This window comes from Rissa tridactyla, chromosome 2 (assembly GCF_028500815.1).
Source record: "Rissa tridactyla isolate bRisTri1 chromosome 2, bRisTri1.patW.cur.20221130, whole genome shotgun sequence".
Lineage (NCBI taxonomy): Eukaryota > Metazoa > Chordata > Aves > Charadriiformes > Laridae > Rissa > Rissa tridactyla.
In genome coordinates this window covers 29,708,379-29,728,086 of record NC_071467.1, presented here as the reverse complement: position 1 = coordinate 29,728,086, position 19,708 = coordinate 29,708,379, and the positions used below count along the sequence as shown (strand labels likewise).

The window sequence follows — 19,708 nt, the reverse complement described above, 5'->3', positions numbered from 1 at the left end:
GCTTTGTCTTGGTAGTCTTGCAGTAGTAACTGTCACGAATATATATTGGGAAAGGAGCAAAACCTCTTGTAATCTTTCTTTTTTTTTTTTTCTCCTGAGCATGCAATATGCTTAGCAAGAGATTTATTTTTTTTCTGCCTGAAAGGATACATTGAAGAAATTTTGCAGCCTTGCCGTTTAACGCGTATTGTAGATAGTTTGAGTTGGGTTTTGGTGGTTTTTTTTCCTTTATGGAGGAAGTGTAAGAAGAGAGAAATAAATCCAATGGGATGTGCTATCATGCTGCTGGTCTTAGCCTTCTCTGATCATGGTTGCTTTGTAGACAGTTTTGCTGGAGTAGGGAGACAGTTTTGCTGGAGTAGGGGAATGGAGTGGTGGGGAGCAATGAAAAAAGGTGATACTTGAACACAGGAGATAAGGGAAAACCAATTATTTCAGAGGCAGATAGGGGAAGATGGGAAGCAAAGTACTGAAGAGGAAGACTTCTAAGAATACTGTGAGTACCTTTGGAACTTGAATTTGTGCTGCCCAGTAATCATCTGAAATGAATGAAGTTAGAGAAGACCAGAAGTTCAAAAAGTGTTTGATAGTTTCTGAACTTTTTACTTCTAGCTGCTCCTTGATACTTCAATCCGGAATGGAGGCTAAGGTGCCAACGTTTAGAAGCCCTGGCAGTATAGTGGCAGCAATCCAAGTGGTACTTGAACAAATTATTGAAATACTGCAAGGTGGTCTCAGATGCCTTGTTAATTCACTTCATAAAGCAGCTAGAAAGCATGCTTAAAGGGATTTGAAAATGGGCACGCTGTTTTTTTTCAGCAGAAAAAGATGTGTTTTAATCTATATTTAGGATTTTAGGGATACACTGAAAAAAATGAAGGCCTGTTCCATTACCCTTGGTAGCATTCTTTTGTTCATTTATTCTTAACTGAATGAAGCAAAGGGTAGCATTTCATAAATGTATTGATAGACCAGAAAGGAGACAAATACAAGTTTTACAGGTGTAATTTGTCCAAAACCTCAATAAATTGCCTTCTATCCCAGGACAAATACTTAGAAGGCAGGTTAACTCTTGGTTTGTCTGGGGATTTTGGAGAGGAAAAGGGTGATACCATTGGGTTTCTGGAAGGTGGCTGCCTAAAGATTACTTGTTTTAAAAGATTGATTATGTTGTCCTTACAAATTTCTTTAGATTGTACAGATGAAGCCTGACCACAACTTAGATGTCTGATTGTAAAAACTCAGTGAGTGCATTGAACATGCTCAAAGTGACAACAGTGTGTAGTCTGTATGTGCATTTTTTTTTTAAATGTACATGCCTACATGTTTTCTATTGCTTTGTCATAAGGTGATGTTTATTGATTTGACAGCAATACTTTATACTTCTGATCATAACGGATGGTGTGATAACAGACCTCGATCAAACTCGAACTGCCATAGTTAATGCTTCAAAATTGCCCATGTCCATTATCATTGTTGGTGTTGGAGGAGCAGACTTTGATGCTATGGAGTTTCTTGATGGTGACAATGGAGTTCTTAGGTCCTCATCAGGAGAAGCAGCTGTCAGAGACATTGTCCAGTTCGTGCCATTCAGGAAGTTCCAAAATGTAAGTAATCTTAATGGCATGTTTAATAAATGTTGTAGAGGCATGCTGGGTTTGCTGGCATATCCTACGTATATTCCTAAGCTTTTGCACTGTCTCTAAAATGAACTCTGAAGTCTGAGATAGGTCTTTATCAAACATTAAAAAAAAAAAAGGACAGAAGACTTCAGCATCTGTAGAATTCTCATTAGGTGAGCTGATTCATGTTTAAAAGGACTCCATTTCTGGTTTGAGCACTGCATTTCTGACAAGTTGCTACAGGGGGACCTCCTCAGACTTGATTAAACAGATGGATGTGTTTTTCATTTGAGAACTTACTGTGCTTTTGTTCTTATGGAAAAGTCCTTTTTATTGTGGATGCCTATTTGTAAATGTGGATTAGTCTCACATTTTAGTGCAGTGTTAAAATTCAAGACTAAATCAGGGATGTCATAATCAGTAGAATTTGTGTGTGGGCACAATAATGGTGACAGTTTTCATTTTCATTATGCAAATACATAAAAAAAGGACGGTGAAAGAATGGAGTCCTGATTTTTTGCTGTAGAACCCAATAAAATATTCACAGGCTAATATAGTCTGACTTTTAAAGGTCATATCGATGGAAAAAAATTGATTTTAAAAAAAAAACACAAAAATTTTCTCAGGAGGGGGAAGATAAGATCAGTATTTTTATTTCCATCCTAATATGTTCTAATTTTGTTTTGGTTCTTAATATTAACCCTGTCAATAATACTCCTCATACCTTCTTATTTTGTCTTTGTATTTTTATATTCACTTTTGATACAAGTTTGTTGTTTAAACTCAGAGCAACTCAGGCAAACTGAAAGGAGAAAGAGAGCAAACTCAATATAGCATATGCTTACTGAATAATGCACCTGGATGTAGATGAAATAGAGTTAATATTCAGTATAAAATTATATATTCACATGCTTTTGGTTTCTAGAAAAAGGGGTGCTTTGCTTTCCCATGGATACTAGTCTTAGAGTAAAAATAGTGTGTCTAGAAGAGCTGCTCTGTAGCAATACAGTTACTGGGGATGAGACTTGGTGCAAAAGGTTGCAGATGATTAGACATGCCCCTGAAGGGTTATCTTAAGCAAACAGTGGAAGTGTGTTTACAAGGCTGAAGTTCGATGTCCGCACTGTGTGTGCGCATGTATTTCATATGACAAAAGGTATCCTCAGACATGGCAGCACCTTGCACACCCAGCTCCTATTACTTCAGGGGAGCAAGGCAGCCAGCTGGCTTCTGGTAATGGGGGTGAGAAGGTAAAGATGTCAGGGAAGTTCCATCTGTCCCAGAAGGGCACTGTGTAATTTACCTCTGTAAAATGTCAAACTTTAAATTGGCTTAGTAGACTAGGTGCTTATTACCCATCTTAGGATCACCATTAACAGTTGGTGGAAACTGAAACTTCGTGTTCTTTTTTTCACAAGTCTCCAAAGGAAGCTCTGGCACAGTGTGTCCTGGCAGAAGTCCCTCAGCAAGTGGTGAACTACTTCAGCACCTACAAACTGCAGCCTCCCAAGAATCCTGCTGCCAAGTGAATGGGCTGAGCAGGGGAGCTGAGACTTTGCGCTTGTTTTACTCGCTGTATCTACAGGCTTGGGTTCTCAAGATACTTCTATATACATGTATACACTCACCTCTGTATGGTAATGTCTGTTAGCTTTTGCCTGCAAATCACTTTGCCAAGTGTGCCTTTTGAGGGCCAAAATTATAATTGTGTTAAAACTTGGTGCTGATTTGAAAGATAGGGCTTATGTGGGTGCATTTTGTTTTGAAAAGAGTAAAAAAAAAAAGAGGTTGAATATGCAGAGAGAAGGGGGAGAACAGCTGGAAGTGGGACAGCTGCCAGTTTGATAAACACAGCCAGTGGGAATGTTCAGTTACTTTTGTGGGGATCAACACTGAGGACTGCAGTTTCCCAGTGATCAGAAAACCAGTCTGAAATGAAAAAGAGGGTGTAGCCCCACCAAGCAGATAAAATTTTCTATGTGCTTCAGCGAATCTGGGATACTTCAGGGTTCTGTATTAAGCCACCATAACACAATTTTGTCACAGGAGTTTCATAATTAGACAAGTGCCAGAACAGAGCGTAAAGGCCCTCCTGGCATGCCTATTTCACGTTTGGCACTTCAGTGCCTTTGGCCAATGCCTGGGATTCAGGGCTGTGTGAACATGAGCCAAAGAAGTCATTAAAGTATAAACTCTTTTATAGTATGCAGTCTCTTAAGGTGGTACAGGAATAACTATGGTGAATCAAGGTAAACCTCTAACATCTCAGAAAAATACTAGTGGCCTTTGAGGCTACTAGTGTAAAGGCTATAAGGTGTGTTTCAGTGTGTACTGTGCTGGAAAACAGGATTGGGGTTTTGTTTTATTGTGTTTTTTTCCATAAAACAATCATGACTATTGATCTTTAAAAGGCTTTTTGTGAAGTGGGAATGCACTTTTCAGTTAAAAAGTTTTGTCTGATCTATAACTGCATATTTTCAAGCAAAGACAGTTCTTGAAAGTGCTACTTTACTTATGTTGGTTTTGTCATATTTTGAATCGTGCTTCTTTTTCATAAGCTCACTAATGAAAAGTGCCTGCAAAAACCCCCATCTTGCCTCGTCCCTCCCCGTAGGAAGACATAAGAAAGTCTGTAAGCTCTAATCCTATAATCATATTGCGTTTCTCTAGGGCAGACAGTTTCTGGTTTATTTTCGTGGCTTGAGCTTTCTCTTCACTGTTTACACCAGATGTAAATCATGTGCTTAGTGGACAGATGAAGCTTCCTTGTCTTCCAGTTGCATACTGCTTTCTCAGGAGCTCTTCTGATCCTGCCAGTGCATGTAACGTAAGTGGATGTAAAGGTCTTATTTATCACTTCCAAAATGCCCATCCTAAACATTAATTTTGCAGTTTCACATTTGAAGTGGTTTAGAGTTAGACACCCGACTGATCTGATTCTGGATGGTGTAGCTGTAACGTGTTTAGTGTAACTAGCACTAAATTTACCATACTTGAGCACTCAAGGTTGCACGAGGTCATGGTGTATGTGACTCTTTTATCTGCTGGAGCTGCTCTGTTGTTTTTTGAGTTGTTTTTTTTTTTCCCCATACACTTTTTTGCATTAACATTGATGGATGAAGGATACATGTATTGAGATTGTTTTGCGCATCCTGTACAACATACTAAATGTTTTGTAGGCAGTTGATTAGTTATCAATCATGGATTAATACGTTATTCTTCACTCCATTTTCCTTGGAAGGGGTCCTAAATAGTTTCAGTAGAGGAATACTAAGGGGGAGATTTTGTTTCATGTTAAGCCAAGCTCTTTCTTTTTTGAAATCTAATTCATGTGTTTGTTTATATAAAAATCTACAGTCATCTTTTTATCAGTGTAGTGCAAATGCGTTGTTACTTTATGTATAAATTATAATTAAGTGTCATGCCGGATATGCAACACAAAATATTAAGATCAAGGAAGTAGTTGTAGTGAACCTAAGTCACGCTGCTGCATACTGATATTGTATGATTGTTGGAACAGTGAACTGTTTCATTGCAACATGCTCCATGTACAGAGATAACTGGATGCGGTATTAATGCTTTGTGTAGATTCAGAGCAGTGGACGAGTACTACTGATAGGAGTACAGGATACTACTGAAGTTCCTCTGAGCTGTCTGCCAAAAATATAATGCTGCATCTGAGTTTTGTTACCAGTTCTGTTTTAAGTTGCTGTGGAAGTACATTTAAATGCATTTAAGTATGTTAATAGGTATTATTATACTAAAATTACTATACTAAATATCTGCTGCATATAAAATACATAAACCCTTTTGTCTCTATTCTATATATAAATTCTGAGTTTCTATAGTAGAGAATTCATTATCTCTTGCTGGAAAAGTACCCCCAGATTCCTCAAGCGTATGGAATTAAATAGTGTATCGATGACATCTGCTTCTTAATGGGACCTGTTCTGTGTAAAGGAAAATGTTTCAGACCTGACAGTGGCAAGAACCATTTTCCTGGTGTAACCTGTAGAGGCGTACAGCTAACAGCCCCTTGGAAAATTTGGAAACTTCCAAGTTAGGCTGAAGCAATGTTCTGAGTCAAAGAATGCAGATGATGGTGTGTCAAGGGGGAGGGGAGTTATTTTTTTGTTTTGCCTTTTTTTGTTTGTTTATTTTTACATGTAAAAAATGCCTTATTAGCTTGAGGGTGACAAAGCAAATTATTGGCAGTTTTGTAAAGCGAAGCGTGCTTGTGTGTCACTTGCGCCACCTTGTGATAAAAAGGATGTATAGCAGTCTTCATAATCGGGTGCTTTTTGCCATTTAATGATCGTAATATATACATCTGTACAGGAGAGAAATAACGTGTAACCAGAGTTTTTTACTTTCCTATGTATTTCAGTTCTGATGAAGTTAACTGATCTACAATGCCTATGCATTAAAAATATAATTTCAGTATACTGTTCTTCCATTGTGCTTTTGTACTCAGCATTTCCTACGTAATGATAAATGCTGCTTTTGCAGTTCCTGTGATCAGTATTCCACAGGCTCAGCAGCTCAGATTTATAACAAGTATTACCAGATGAGAGGAAAAATGCCTTTTCACTCAGTGGTTCTGAATGTGCAGTGTATATTTCATAAAGCATCTCATGCTGGCTTTTAGCAGGAAGATATTCTGAAATTGGATGTTTTACCAGTGACTGTTCCATGCTCTTTGCCACATTAGAGTTCTCCTTACATGCTATTTCATACAATTATTATCAGGTTTTCCCAGACTTCTTCAGAACAGCATCTACATTTTAAGTAGAGAGGCCTGGAGATTTGGTTATTTATAGGGGTTTTTTTGGTATTTTTAGTTTTAGCAGGACAATACGTTGTCCTGTGCCACCCTTCAGTTTCTTTGCATTCAAGTGCAGTCGAGTCTGAGATGCTTTATTGGGAAACAGAGGTACCAGAGACAAAGCATTGCAGCGGAGTGCGATGCCACGCAGCATGTGAGCGAGTTTTGATACTGGAATTAGTGTCTTCTAAGTGTTCTAGAGTAATTCACTTGACTTCACCAGTCAGGAATCCACAGGGCAGAATTAGTTCCTGAAAGGATTTCATACGTCTTACATCTTGACCTTTCTTGTGTTGTTCCTTCTGATGGAAAAACCCTATGAATGGTTGCAACTTGTCTTCTTGGACCCTTCTTGCTCCTGCCCACCCTTAAAAATGGACAAATTCTGGGAAGGGTGAAATACTCCAACAACAGAAAAGTAGGATGTCAGAGAAAACCACAGGGATATTACTTCTGCGTGGCCACAATGTTCAACAAACACTGACATTTTTCCTCTTTTGTTTTGGGTCTAAGGAACTCAAGAGCTGGGCATAACTTGGTAATTTTGCAGACAGAACAGAAGCCTTTCCTGCAATCCTGAGCTCTTAAGAGCTGTAACAAGCAGCAACTCGTGGGATGCTGCATTGCTGCAGTGTAATGCGTGCTGCTGCAGGCTCGGCCCTTACTTTCTAACGTACGTCAGCAAGTGACTGATGAGCTTAAGTATGCCAACAGTGAAAATGTTTGAAGTTACCTGATACCATTTATGTAGGCAATTCATAGATCATCATTATTCACAGAAGACTTCATTTGTGAAGCAGTTCTGCAATATTTCTAATTTGGAGATTGTATTGAGACATTCCTGGCTGTGCAATAGATGAACAAATCTTTATGATGCAGCTTATCATTTTCTACCTCTGTTGTGACATCCTTTTTTTCTTACGTATCAAATAACAAGTAACACACAAATCAAGATGGTTCTTCCTATGTAACAGTTGGACCTTGACCTCACTGCTAATGCCACAGAACTTTGTTTCTGAAAGAGATTTGGTCGTGGAGGATGTGTGGAATATACAACATATGGAATCGGTCATCTAGCTTTTACTCAGGCAAAGCTCCTAGTGATTCTGGCTAGGCTGCCAGCTTTGCCTGTGACTGGAGAAGTTCAAAGGCTTTAAAGAAGAGGCCTACAGAATGCATAGCCCGCAGGATCATATAGAGCAGATACTGCAAAGTGAATTGTTTAATTTTGGTGTGGTGCCTTGGTTGGCCGGTCAGCTGAGGAGCTGTGAAGCCTGCCCTTATGTTTTCTTGGCTTGGCCTCTGTGTAATGGTTTTAGTTCCCAAAACTGTCATCCAGTGGGGACTGAAAGTGGGTAGGGAGAGAGAGGAGACGCAAACCCGTGGAAGAGAAAAAAGTATTTGATAATTAAGCTTAAAACACAGCTTCGGCCTTTTTGTTTAATATTGCATCCCTTTCTGTGATGAGTCAATGCAGAAGGTTGACAGTGTGGGAGCTCCTTGTTCAACAGCTGTAGCCCTCTGTTTGCTTTAGTTCAGAGCTACCATGTAGCTCAGCCCTCGCTTTGCACCATCCAACGAGGTCTACGATGGAGGTGAACAAATGGACCATTGGTTAAAACTATGCCAGAAAGTGTAAATCTTGCTTTTTGTAAAATAACCTTTATTTTTGAAGTGGCTAGTTTAGATACCAAGATTCTTCAAAACTTTAGCCAGTATCAACTGCTTGCTCTTCAGAGAGCATTATGAATGCCCAGCCCCTTGCGTAAAGTGGCAGCCCAGAGTTGACGGTCGCCCCTGGGAGGGGGCAAATATCTAAGTCTTTGCCATGTTTATTCACCAGGGTCGAAGACAACTAGAGCAGGTGCTCATGCTCTCAAAAGGCTGGCAATAATTCTGCTATCTGCTTCCCCTTTGTGTATTCTGTGATTTTTACCTTTTTGACAATGGTTTTGTTTCGTAGCCCTTGGTCCCAAGCTAAAACATCCCAACGCGCAGCATCGCAGCTTTCTGTGCTGAGCCATGCTGGTCACAAAAGCACGTCACTGATTAGAAGTACAAGGGGAGGAGAGAGAAGGATGGAGAGAAACATAAGTAACCTCAGAAACAGTAGGGCAGTAACAAGAAAAAGGATAATTATGGGAAACCAGAAAAGGAAATAGAAAAGAACACATACAAAAACTAAGAGCAAACTGAGCAACAGGAACAGCAATAAGAAAGCGAGGATAAACAGGAGAGGGAAGAAGAGAAGCAGAAACAGAACAGAGTAAGAGAGAAGGGGGAGCATGGATCGAACAAGAAGCAAGTGGTCCTGAAATACAGTCTGAGCTCTAATTTCTATTACACCAGAAGTTGTCTCCTCAGGCTCAAGGTTAAGAGGTAAGTATATAAGTAATTTGTCTGGTTGCCTCAAGAGAAGAGGAGGAGCTGGGGGTAGACTTTTCTCTTGAGTAGTGTCTGCTTTTAATCTTCTGTACCCAAAAGCAAAGTCACACTAGCCCTCTGAATTCAGCAATAGATGTGGCCACAGCCCAAAGCACCATCTATTTCTGTGTTTTCTCTTTAGCTTCAACTTTAAGGATCTCTCCTTCTCCTGCTCTGGGGGATGGAGACATACTAATGATCAGAGACTCGTTAGTGGTTCCTCTGTGCATAACTGCAGGTGGTTTAGGCTTAGTGTCTGCAGTCGGCTCTTCCTTTTGTGCAGGTGGCACAGATGATGCCGTGGGCTCCACGGGTTTCTTCTGGTCTGGTTCAGGCTTGTTCTCTGCTTCAGCTTGAGTTTCCTAGAAACAAGAAGTTAAATGTTTTCCCATGCTGCAGAAGAACTTCAGGAAGTAGTTCAATCCTGTATATGCAGTGGAAAGGCACAGCATGGATACTGTGATTAATGGCATGCAGCCCATGTAAATTTGTATTCAGGTGCTGAAAATCAGTTTTTAAATGAAAAAATGTAATTTCAGAATCAGAACGTCAACATAAAACCTAGGAGAAGCCTGTGGATAGTGATAGTATCTGCTTTTTGTTAATACAGGAGGGTTAAACAGGCACGTTTTGGGGGACACAACCCCTCCTTAGGTCTTGCCTTCATTTATGTACTTACACTAGTATAGAAAGAAAAAGTGTTATGTAAATCTTGACATATTTCCTAGGGCCCCGGTTCCTTGGCCAAGCCTATTTGCTGTTAAGTTCACAAGTACACGTTAAGTTGAGCAATGTTTCTGCTCCAGTCATAGTGTTGCAGTCATTTGTGTAACCAAAGTTCTTTATTAAACTTAAAAAAATAAATAAAAACACTGCCAGTTCAGCTATAAAGACAGGAAAGAATTCTGCCACCTTTGGGTAAATACGTAGAAGTGAGCAGGTTCTTATCAACATTAACATTTCTCAGAATAGAGTATAATGTGGGAATTACTTTTCATCAGCTGAAATAACAGTTTTCTCATAAGTGCAATATATTAGAGATTTAATCAGTTTTAGCTGTGTGGGCTAAGCTTTAAATTTTGTCTTCAGGATTTGTGATAGTCAAAAATCTGACTTTGAATTGGAAAGTTCACCGTGTACTTGAGTCAGCTGGATCAAATTGCTATGTTAGGGTATTTCTGTATTTATTGTTGTTTACATAAAACTAGAAGATCAGGTGCCTTTTGTAAAGTCTATTTTATCCTTAACTTTCTTTCAGGATTTTTGTTTGCTTGCTTTTTTCCTTGTTTTTTTCTTTTGGTTTTCTTTCTCTGCTGTGCCTAGAAGAGATCCAGGAAGATTTGAGCCAAATCTTTAGAATTAGTGTTTACAGAGATTAGGTAGAGTGGTTATATCTCAGCTACTGGGAGGTTTTGCTGTTGACTGCAGTAAGGCTACATTTTCATCTACTCTGTTTGCCCAGGCCCTCCCAGTGTCTTTCCTGTTTCCCTCTTCAGCACCTGGAATTACCTACTCTCTTTTCCGTGGCATTACCTGAATGTCTTGTTCTCTCTTCATCTTCAGCAGCTTAGCAAGGCCTTCTTTTCCTTTACCTCCAAACATCACTTTAAACAATTTTGGAGTTTCCTTTTTCTGCCCAAACAGATCGGCCAAGCCCCGTGGTTGTTGCGCCGGTGGTCCTGGAGCAGGTTTCCCCTTCTCCTTCAGCAGCACCCTGGAGAACAGACGGAATACGAACACGCATCAGTGCTGTGAAACGGAGCAAAGTTCCTGCAAAGCTAAAATGTCACATTCATGGATGAAAATCTAGCAACTTTTCCTGCAAATTTTGTCGTCCCATCTCCAGTGGCAAGAGCAAACCTGGCAAAGGTAAGGGTTTTACCCTAGGCTTTAGTAAAGTTGGAGTCTACTGTTCTAATTTGGAGTTAGAATCATAGAATCATTTAGGTTAGAAAGGAGCTTTAAGATTATTGAGTCCAACTGTAAACCTAGCACTGCCAACTCCACCACTAAACCATGTCCCTAAGCACTGCATCTACACATCTTTTAAATATCTCCAGGGATGGCAACTCAGCCGCTTCCCTGGTCAGCCTGTTACAATGCTTGATAACCCTTTCAGTGAAGAAATTTTTCCTAATATCCAATCTAAACATCCCCTGGTGCAACTTGAGGCCATTTCCTCTCATCCTATCGCCTGTTATTTGGGAGAAGAGACCAACACCCACCTGGCTACAACTTTCTTTTGGGTAGTAGTAGAGAGAAATAAGGTCTCCCCTCAGCCTCCTTTTCTCCAGGCTAAAAAACCCCAGCTCTCTCAGCTGCTCCTCATAAGACTTGTGCTCCAGAGCCATCACCAGCTTCGTTGCCCTTCTCTGGACCCGTTCCAGCACCTCAATGTCTTTCCTGTAGTGAGGGGCCCCAAGCTGAACACAGTGCTTGAGGTGGGGCCCCACCAGTGCCGAGTACAGGGAGATTATCACTTCCCTAGTCCTGCTGGCCACACTGTTCCTGACACAAGCCAGGATGCTGTTGGTGGTGTTGGCCACCTGGGCACACTGCCGGCTCATATTCAGACAGCAGTCCACCAGCACCGCCAGGTCCTTTTCTGCTGGGCAGCTCTCCAGCCACTCTTCTCCAAGCCTGTAGCGCTGCATGGGGTTGTTGTGACCCAAGTGCAGGACCTGGCACTTGGCCTTGTTGAATCTCATACCATTGGCCTCAGCCCATTGATCCAGCCTGTCCAGATCCCTCTGCAATTCCTTTCTACCCTCCAGCAGATCAACAGTCCCACCTAACTTGGTGTCATCTGCAAACTTACTGAGGGTGCACTCAATCCCCTTGTCTGGGTTGTTGATAAAGATATTAAACAGAACTGACCCCAACACTGAGCCCTGGGGAACAGCACTTGTGACCAGCTGCCACCTGGATTTAACTCCATTCATCACAACTCTTTGGTCCCAGCCAGCCAGTTTTTTACCCAGGAAAGAGTAAGCCTGTCCAAGCCATGAGCAGCCAATTGCTTACCTATATCCTGGAGAATAAACAAGTGCAGGCTCAAATTAAGGTGTTGCAAAGCAGATGAAAGTTTTATAAGGGGAGAAGTAGCATGGAGAGGGGGCAGATGCCTCATACCTAAGGTGGAAGTCTCTGACGTGGCCTTCTGGATGCAAATTCAGAGAGCATTTAGTGCTCAATTTGGAGTCCTGCTGAGGCTTGTGGAAGTAATAGTTTACCAAGCTAACGGAACATGGCTCATCTCTCATAGGTCAGGTTAGATGGTGGTACTTATTTTTGGTCTTCTTCGGTAGAAGAAAATACCCTGAAGATATAAAAATTACTGCCAATCATGTGGCGGACTAGATTTTCACACCCTTCTATAGCTGTACTGATTTGCAACCATAATGACAAGAAGTGAGAATGAATGATGAGGGTAAAGATTAGATGGCAGTTCCAAGATAGATGGAACCAGTGAAAAGCAGAGGGTTCCCGTGCTTTCAGTTTCTGTTAGGTTACTGTACAGTTTTCAAGGCAACTTTTCTATCCTTGCAAAAGCCCTGACTTAAGGCTTTTTATGAAGTACAGTAAATTCCATAATACTGTAATTTTCTCCAGTGTTTTGTACTTGGTAATTTTGGGAATTCCAGAAGTGAAGATTTAACTTTCTTTAACTTTTATTGTCATGAATTTAAAAAGTGCACTTCAGCAGTTTGCATGGGTTTATGCAAGACTGGCTAGATGGCCACACTCAAAGGGTTGCAGTCCAATGGTTCAATGTCCGCATGGAAACTAGTGACGAGTGGCGTTCCTCAGGGGTCAGTACTGGGACCAGTGCTGTTTAACATGTTTGTCAGCAACATGGACAGTCGGATCGAATGCACCCTCAGCAAGTTTGCCAAGGACACCAAGCTGTGTGTCACGGTCAACACGCTGGAGGGAAGGGATGCCATTCAGAGGGACCTTGCCAGGCTTGAGAGGTGGGCCTGTGTGAACCTCATGAAGTTCAACCAGGCCAAATGCAAGGTCCTGCACCTGGGTCACAGCAATCTCAGGCACAAATGCAGGTTGGGTGGAGAATGGCTTGAGAGCAGCCCTGAGGAGAAGGACTTGGGCACGCCTTTGGACAAGAAGCTCAACATGAGCAGGCAACGCATACTTGCAGCCCAGAAAGCCAACTGCATCCTGGGCTGCATCAAAAGAAGCATGGCCAGCAGGTCAAGGGAGGTGATTCTGCCTCTCTACTCTATGCTGGTGAGACCCCATCTGGAGGACTGTGTCCAGCTTTGGAGTCCTCAGCACAAGAAGGACATGGACCTGTTGGAACGGGTCCAGCGGAGGGCCACAAAGATGATCAGAGGGCTGGAGCACCTCTGCTGTGAGGACAGGCTGAGAGAGTTGGCATTGTTCAGCCTGCAGAAGAGAAGGCTCCAAGGAGACCTTATAGCAGCCTTGCAGTACCTAAAGGGGACCTACAGGAAGGATGGGGGGGACTCCTTATCAGGGATTGTAATGATAGGACACGGGGTAATGGCCTCAAACTGAAAAAGGGTAGATTTAGATTGAGTATCAGGAAGAAATTCTTTACCGTGAGGGTGGTGAGGCACTGGCACAGGTTGCCCAGAGAAGCTGTGGATGCCTCATCCCTGGAAATGTTCAAGGCCAGGCTGGATGGGGCTTTGAGCAGCCTGGTCTAGTGGGAGGTGTCCCTGCCCATGGCAGGGGGGTTGGAACTAGATGATCTTTAAGGTCCCTTCCAACCCGAACCATTCTGTGGTCATGTAAAGACCATATAGTGACTGTCAGGTATGTGACATAAGAACAAATTTCTTGCATGAATAACTCCTTTGAGTTATTTCAAGGTGTAGGATGGCCAATGCAATCCCACAGAGGACTCTAACATAAACCTTCCAGGGCAGAGCAACTGATAACTTGGTTCCAAAACTGAACGTAACTGCAATCTTTATCAAAACAGTGCACAAATCTCCTGTTTGTGCCTTGTTTTTCTAGGCACGTGGCTGACTGTGCACAGAACACAGGAGTTTTGGAAGAACTAGCGTATGCCTAGACAGGTAAGCAGAATACATGGCTTCCAGCACAGGGCAGGTACTGCATATCTTCAAAATTAAACAGGATATCCTGTATTTAGTCTGGTATCTAGAGAGGGCTTTGGGCCCAAATGGGAATGCAGATAAGAAGGATGGATGATTATTAAGCTCCTGCAGTTGAGAAAGGCTGTCTAGAGGAAGCAGAATTTAATGGCGCGGGAGTATATGATTAAGGTGGGCAAGAAAGCGGAAGAAGGTAGTCGGGGACAGAGAGATAGGAATAACAAGTAATGATGGTCATACAACTCTGCAGAAAGAGGCTGAAGACAAGTCAGGAAGGGTAAATGCTGTGGACCACCAGTCAGTGGATTTGTTCCACCTTTCTTCCTCTTGATGCTGGTTTTGAAAAGTGGGCAATCAGCCCATTCTGTGGCTAGGTTCCTTGTTCCTCAGGGACATGATGATTCTCAAGATGCTGTCATTTGATAACCAAGGCTGTTGTAACATGCTGAATGCGACCATCTGCTAGCACTTCCGCTAAACAAAATGTCACTCCTGTGCTATGTTTAGTCTTTGCTGGTGGAATTTCAAGTCTGTGAGCAACCTTCCAACCTTTGATACCAACACAAGGCAACAGCTGAAAACAATAAGAGTGCTGAAGTATACTAATAATGACAAACTGTTTCATGTATTTGGATCTTTTACAAGGTGCTCATTTTGTCATAATTTTATGGCAAAATCTGACAATATTTTGCCCTTTAAAAGCTAGGGAAATGGCGATCCCAGCAAGCTACAGCCAAATCAAGAAAAAAAGCAGTTTGGGTTTGAAATCCCATTTCAGAATCCCTTTGAACAAAATGCACACCTCAAATCTGTGTACTTCCATCTTGTTGTGCCTTACTTTAAAACAAGTCCTAACTATGCTTAAGATTTTGGAAATGCATACAAGTCTGTGTGTGCATTGAAGCGTATCTGTGTAGAATTAATTGCAGGTGTTTGGTTGAATCTTTGAAAACCTAATCCTTAACCGACATCTGTCCTGCAGTTTCTTTCTTGACTACGTAAGGAGTCCTGATGCGCATCTCTATCTCCTGTTTGTTTTATTACCTTTAATGCAATGGAGAAGGCAACTACATTCAGGGCTTCATTCTACTTACCACATTTCCACAAACCTTGGGATCCCTGCCAGGACCGTGGCTTCCACTAATACTACCAGACAAATCTGACCTCTGAAAGCAAATGCGTTTACATCTATTACTCTTACAAGAAAGAAACACAAATCTGTCCAGAAGCCACAACTGTCTATTCTGTAGCTAAACAAGGTGATTTAAAAAACGTTATCAGGACATACCTTGCTTTCTTCATGAGGAGTTTTTCTGAGTCAGGATAGTGCACCAAGATTTCATTGAGTGTTTTCTTGTCCAGAGTGAAAAGGTTGGCAAAACCGTGAGCCACCACGTTGGCAGTCCTTCGATTTCCTCCGCCTGCGGCTAATAGGCTGCAATGAAAATAAACATCGTCAGTCACATCGTTACTTGCCCTAGTGAGGAATCTCTTTGCTGGTGGTTCTCCATTAAAGTCACTGTAAAGCTTGCTTATGTACCCAACTGTTCTATCTGATGTTCTGTAAAGTCCCTTTGCAGTTGGGATTAGAAATACCTTCTTGCCTGGGGAAGGCAAATCATCATTACTCCTCAGGAGTATGTAGATGCTCAGGGCTGTGAAAGGTCTTGCTGGATAAAGACATTTCTCCCAAGAGAACACCCACTGCAAGGACTGCATTTGTTTTAGTCCTCAAGTGAACTTGACATGTCCTCAATTTTATTGTTGAAAATTATTTACATCATAAGTAGAGCAGCATAAGTCCTTTATTATTGAAAAAATTATTTGCAATGAATGAATGATTCTCCAAGAAATTTAATTTTCCTGAGTGAATAACTTCTGTGGGACTCTGGTTTTCAGTTTTCTCACATACCACATCTCATGTTTGAATGTTGGCAAGTCAAATGATAAGGATTAGGAAGGCCATTCATGCTGACAGTTACAAATGTGTCTACCAGAAAAAGAAGGCTACTTTGTTTTGAAAGTAAGGCGTTAGACCAGTTCAGCAAGCAGCGGTTGGCCATGGGAAGGATATCAAGACAAAAATTAGGTGTTGTATGAATAAAAATTAAATTGTTTATCTTGCATTAAGCAAATGAAATGAAGAGACTTCGCTTCTCAGCTGTGGTGATAAGCCAGAGAAGTTGCATTTTCTTCTTAGTACTAAAATTGCTTTATCACTGTATTCAAGTAGATCCACGCTAAAAATTAGTCCCTTAAATATTTTCCAGTGATTTAATATATTTAGAGAGTACTTAGTAATCTCTAAATTTAAAAGTTATTAATAAAGGATAGTCTGGACCTCATAAAACATGAATTAATACTTATCCAAAATATTAATAACTGATTTATAAAAAATTGTTTTAATATTAAATATATTTATTGAACATATTTATAAATACTAGATCATACAGATAATAGATTATATTTGATTTATAAAGGATAGTATGAGACCTCTGCAACTGCGTGTGCAAGGCGCGCGCGCGCACACACACACACACACACACAGTAGTTTTCTGCAAACCAACCCAAGATAGCAATCAATATGTGAGCTCAAGCTGAAAATGCACTATATCGTCGTCTCTTTAAGCAATTCTGCGCAATTCCTCAGATAGAATAAAACTATTTGCACAGTAAGAAAAGCAGCTAAAGAGAATTGCAAACAGCTTTTGAGTTCTGATGAATCACTTCTCAACAAGTCATTGAACAATCATTTTCAGGCTTTCCGAGGAGAAAGCTCATTTTATCAAGGCAGACTAGGACTAAAGAGATCAGCTTTTTCATTATGGTGATGATGTGAGGTGAATTTTACAAGTAAGGCAGTCCTTGCTCAAACAGGATGACTAAGGACAGCGTTATGGACTTTGTGATTGAATCTGTTTTGGCTAGTGTGCTAAGAGTGACATGATAGACCAATTTTTAAAAATTAACTACATTTGCCTTGCAATTGTTCTTCATACTGTAATATCTACATTAATAGAGAATTTTACATTGTTTGTCTCTCATTTTTTACTCCAGTTGTTAGCCTGAAATGCTGTAATATTAGTTTGAGATGATAACTTCTGCATCCTCGTGCTAGCAAATTTAATTAGAGGTATAAAGTTGACAAAGTGATGAGTCAGCTTGTCTTTTTTTTTTTTTTTTTTTTTCCCCTAAATAGCTGATCTCTGTAGGAAGCTGCTGTTCATTGAAATTGGCAAATTGGTCCAGGGAGTGGCGTGCATATCAGCTGAATACGCAGGGTTGTGGCGGCTCAGCTCAGCCCCTGTGTGCATGTGGAGAGAACTGGTAAGTCAGGAAGGGAAATAGGTCTGAATCTTGCTTCTAAGCAGGATGTCAAACACCAAAGGGCAGAGCTCATTGAAAAGCAGCAGCTGCCACTTCATGGGAAATCCTGGGCCAAAGTGGAAAACATAATATTTCACAAAGCTAAATGCTCCGTTTAGTTTTGATTTTTTTTAATAAATTTAAAGTTACAAAACAGCTGACAGGCTAAAGCTGAGACCAAGCCTTTAGAGATCTTCCTGTCAAAAATATACATATAATGGAGAAATGTGTTAATTTTTCCAGAATTACCATTTTCTGATAGGAAATGTTCTAGTGAAATATCAGTAAACGGATGAATGAGGACATCTGGCTTAAAGCGTAAATTTCTCTGGGCTAATGAAGTGTTGTGTTATAGCTGAATTTCTCTCTTTCTCAATTGTCTGTATGGACAGGCTCTCATTAAGGCAGCAATCTGTTTGCCTCTGATTCTGAGATTATTTTCCTTCCCCAAACTGATATTATCTATACAGGAAAGTAGTAATGAGGGTAAGATGTTAATTGGAAGGCAACTCCTGTTACTTAATCTGTTTCTGTAATAATTTTCAAGGATAAAATTGGCAAAGGACTTGCTTGAACATTAGCCTTGCATTGGCGTTCTGCTATAATTCGGGGAGATTTTTTGAAATAAACATTTTTTGCTTCCTTCAACTCCTTTGCCCTCAGAGTCTTTATGCATCATTTACATACATTTTGAACAGAGTGAGATTAAATAGCAATTGGCTTGTATACCATGTAGTTAGACCACTTAGAATGAAGCTGACGTACTCCTTTAAACAAATCTTGATTCAGAAATCAGAAGGAAATCAGTCTGATATTAGGTGATAACCACGCTATGAATACTGAGGGGAAAACTTGGATATACTAAATGAAGCAGTATTTCATCCCTTAAAGAATATCTTTTTCATTTCCTTCTGCTATACAGTATTCAGAAGACCTTGACAAAACTTATATAGACAGGTGCTATACAAACTCATTATTTTCTAACACTTCACTGCAAGGAAGAGGATAAATCTCTACTGATACACTTAGTGCTTCATGTCTTTGCTTTTCTTCAATTTCGGAGATGTCTGCCAGTTGCTATGTATTTTCTCCTCAAGTTTATCCTCTGCCTGATATTTATATGCAAATTATGTGTGTCTGAACAGGTATGCTGCCGCAGTAGGTCAATGATGAATAAAAAAAGACTAGAAGCGTAGAGTTCTAGCATTGCCGAGGGTTTTACTGGCCGTATTGGCAATTATGCGAAGAGTAACATGTATTGGGAAATGAATCTTTAAAGGCTGTTGTGTAGTTCTCACGTGGAAACAAGCGCTCATCTGTATTAGATCAAAAGTTTGAAAATCCCTTCCTTGTTTCAAAACCAATCATTATCGTTTCTCAGTTTAAGAAATCAAGTCCTCGCTGCAAATGCACGACTAAAAAATAATTGAAACTTATGTGCTTGTTACGTAGCTGGGCTGCTGTAGTTTTTTTCTTTAGTCTTTTCAGTATCCAGCCGTTACTGAAAACTAACGCATTCTCAGCCTTTCCACGTAACTTACAATACAGCATTTTTTTTTTTTTTTTGAGACTTTGCTCAGGTATTATCTTGTCAGACGGAGAAATATGTTTCAAATAACCTTCTCTCAAAGAACTGATATAATTTCACTTTCTCAATGAAAAGGTCTGTATCTATGGGATATATCAGGTGTTTTCCACTTGAGGTCTAAGCAAGTTCTGTATGCATGTCACTGGATAAAGGGGAATGTTTCCCCTACCACAAAGGGAGACACACGTGGAAGATAAGTGTAAACCTGGCACAGAGCTGATTACCGCTTTTCAAAAGGCAGATTAAAGCTACCAGCAAGAGGATTAACAATAACAGGAAGGCAGCTGGAAGAAATCAAGAATCCAGTTTATCGCATGCAGCAGCACATGTATTTTATTACTTTTCCTCCGGCCAACCTCAGCAGGGGATGCAGTGCCTAAAATCTAGCACTTGGTTGTCTAATTGGGGAACATGGCGCATAAGAATGAATTGATTTTGCACAGCAACCACATGGAGAATATAAAAAACATTTGTAACTACCTGAGAAAAATTTTCTCATCCAGACAAACTCACACCCAAAAATCTGGTCTGTCAGCCTTTTTATTGTTTTGTGTGCTCTTAAACAAATACATTTTCAAATGTGGATGCCTGATTTTTGGCAACTTAATCCCTACTTCAGCTCCTAAATGAACCAGTTTTATTTGCTATTTTAGATTTTTTTTATCGCCTTTGTTGGAAATTAATTATCATTTTTACCATCTGCTGTGTAAGGGCACCTGCTCGTACTATACAGGCAAGAAAATGCATTTTCTCCTGCTGTACTGCAGGCCTCAGAACA

At 40.5% G+C, this 19,708-nt stretch overlaps 2 protein-coding genes across 7 annotated transcripts in view; one reads left to right on the top strand and one right to left on the bottom strand.

Moving 5' to 3' along the window:
- CPNE3 (copine 3) overlaps positions 1-6,065 on the top strand; it is a 32,841-nt gene extending 26,776 nt beyond the window's left edge. For 5 of the 6 annotated variants that reach the window (XM_054190860.1, XM_054190862.1, XM_054190861.1 and 2 more), the window contains 2 exons: positions 1,371-1,607; positions 3,041-6,065. In XM_054190860.1, the coding sequence (XP_054046835.1) occupies positions 1,371-1,607; positions 3,041-3,151 (348 nt within the window). In that variant the 3' untranslated portion in view covers positions 3,152-6,065. The remainder of the gene's footprint in view (positions 1-1,370; positions 1,608-3,040) is intronic. The other variant, XR_008464765.1, reaches the window with a different exon arrangement.
- Positions 6,066-8,990: 2,925 nt separating this feature from the next.
- CNGB3 (cyclic nucleotide gated channel subunit beta 3) overlaps positions 8,991-19,708 on the bottom strand; it is a 65,872-nt gene continuing 55,154 nt past the window's right edge. Inside the window, exons 16-18 of the mRNA XM_054190859.1 lie at positions 15,265-15,411; positions 10,405-10,585; positions 8,991-9,233 (exon numbers count right to left, since the gene is read on the bottom strand). Of these exons, the coding sequence (XP_054046834.1) occupies positions 8,991-9,233; positions 10,405-10,585; positions 15,265-15,411 (571 nt within the window). The remainder of the gene's footprint in view (positions 9,234-10,404; positions 10,586-15,264; positions 15,412-19,708) is intronic.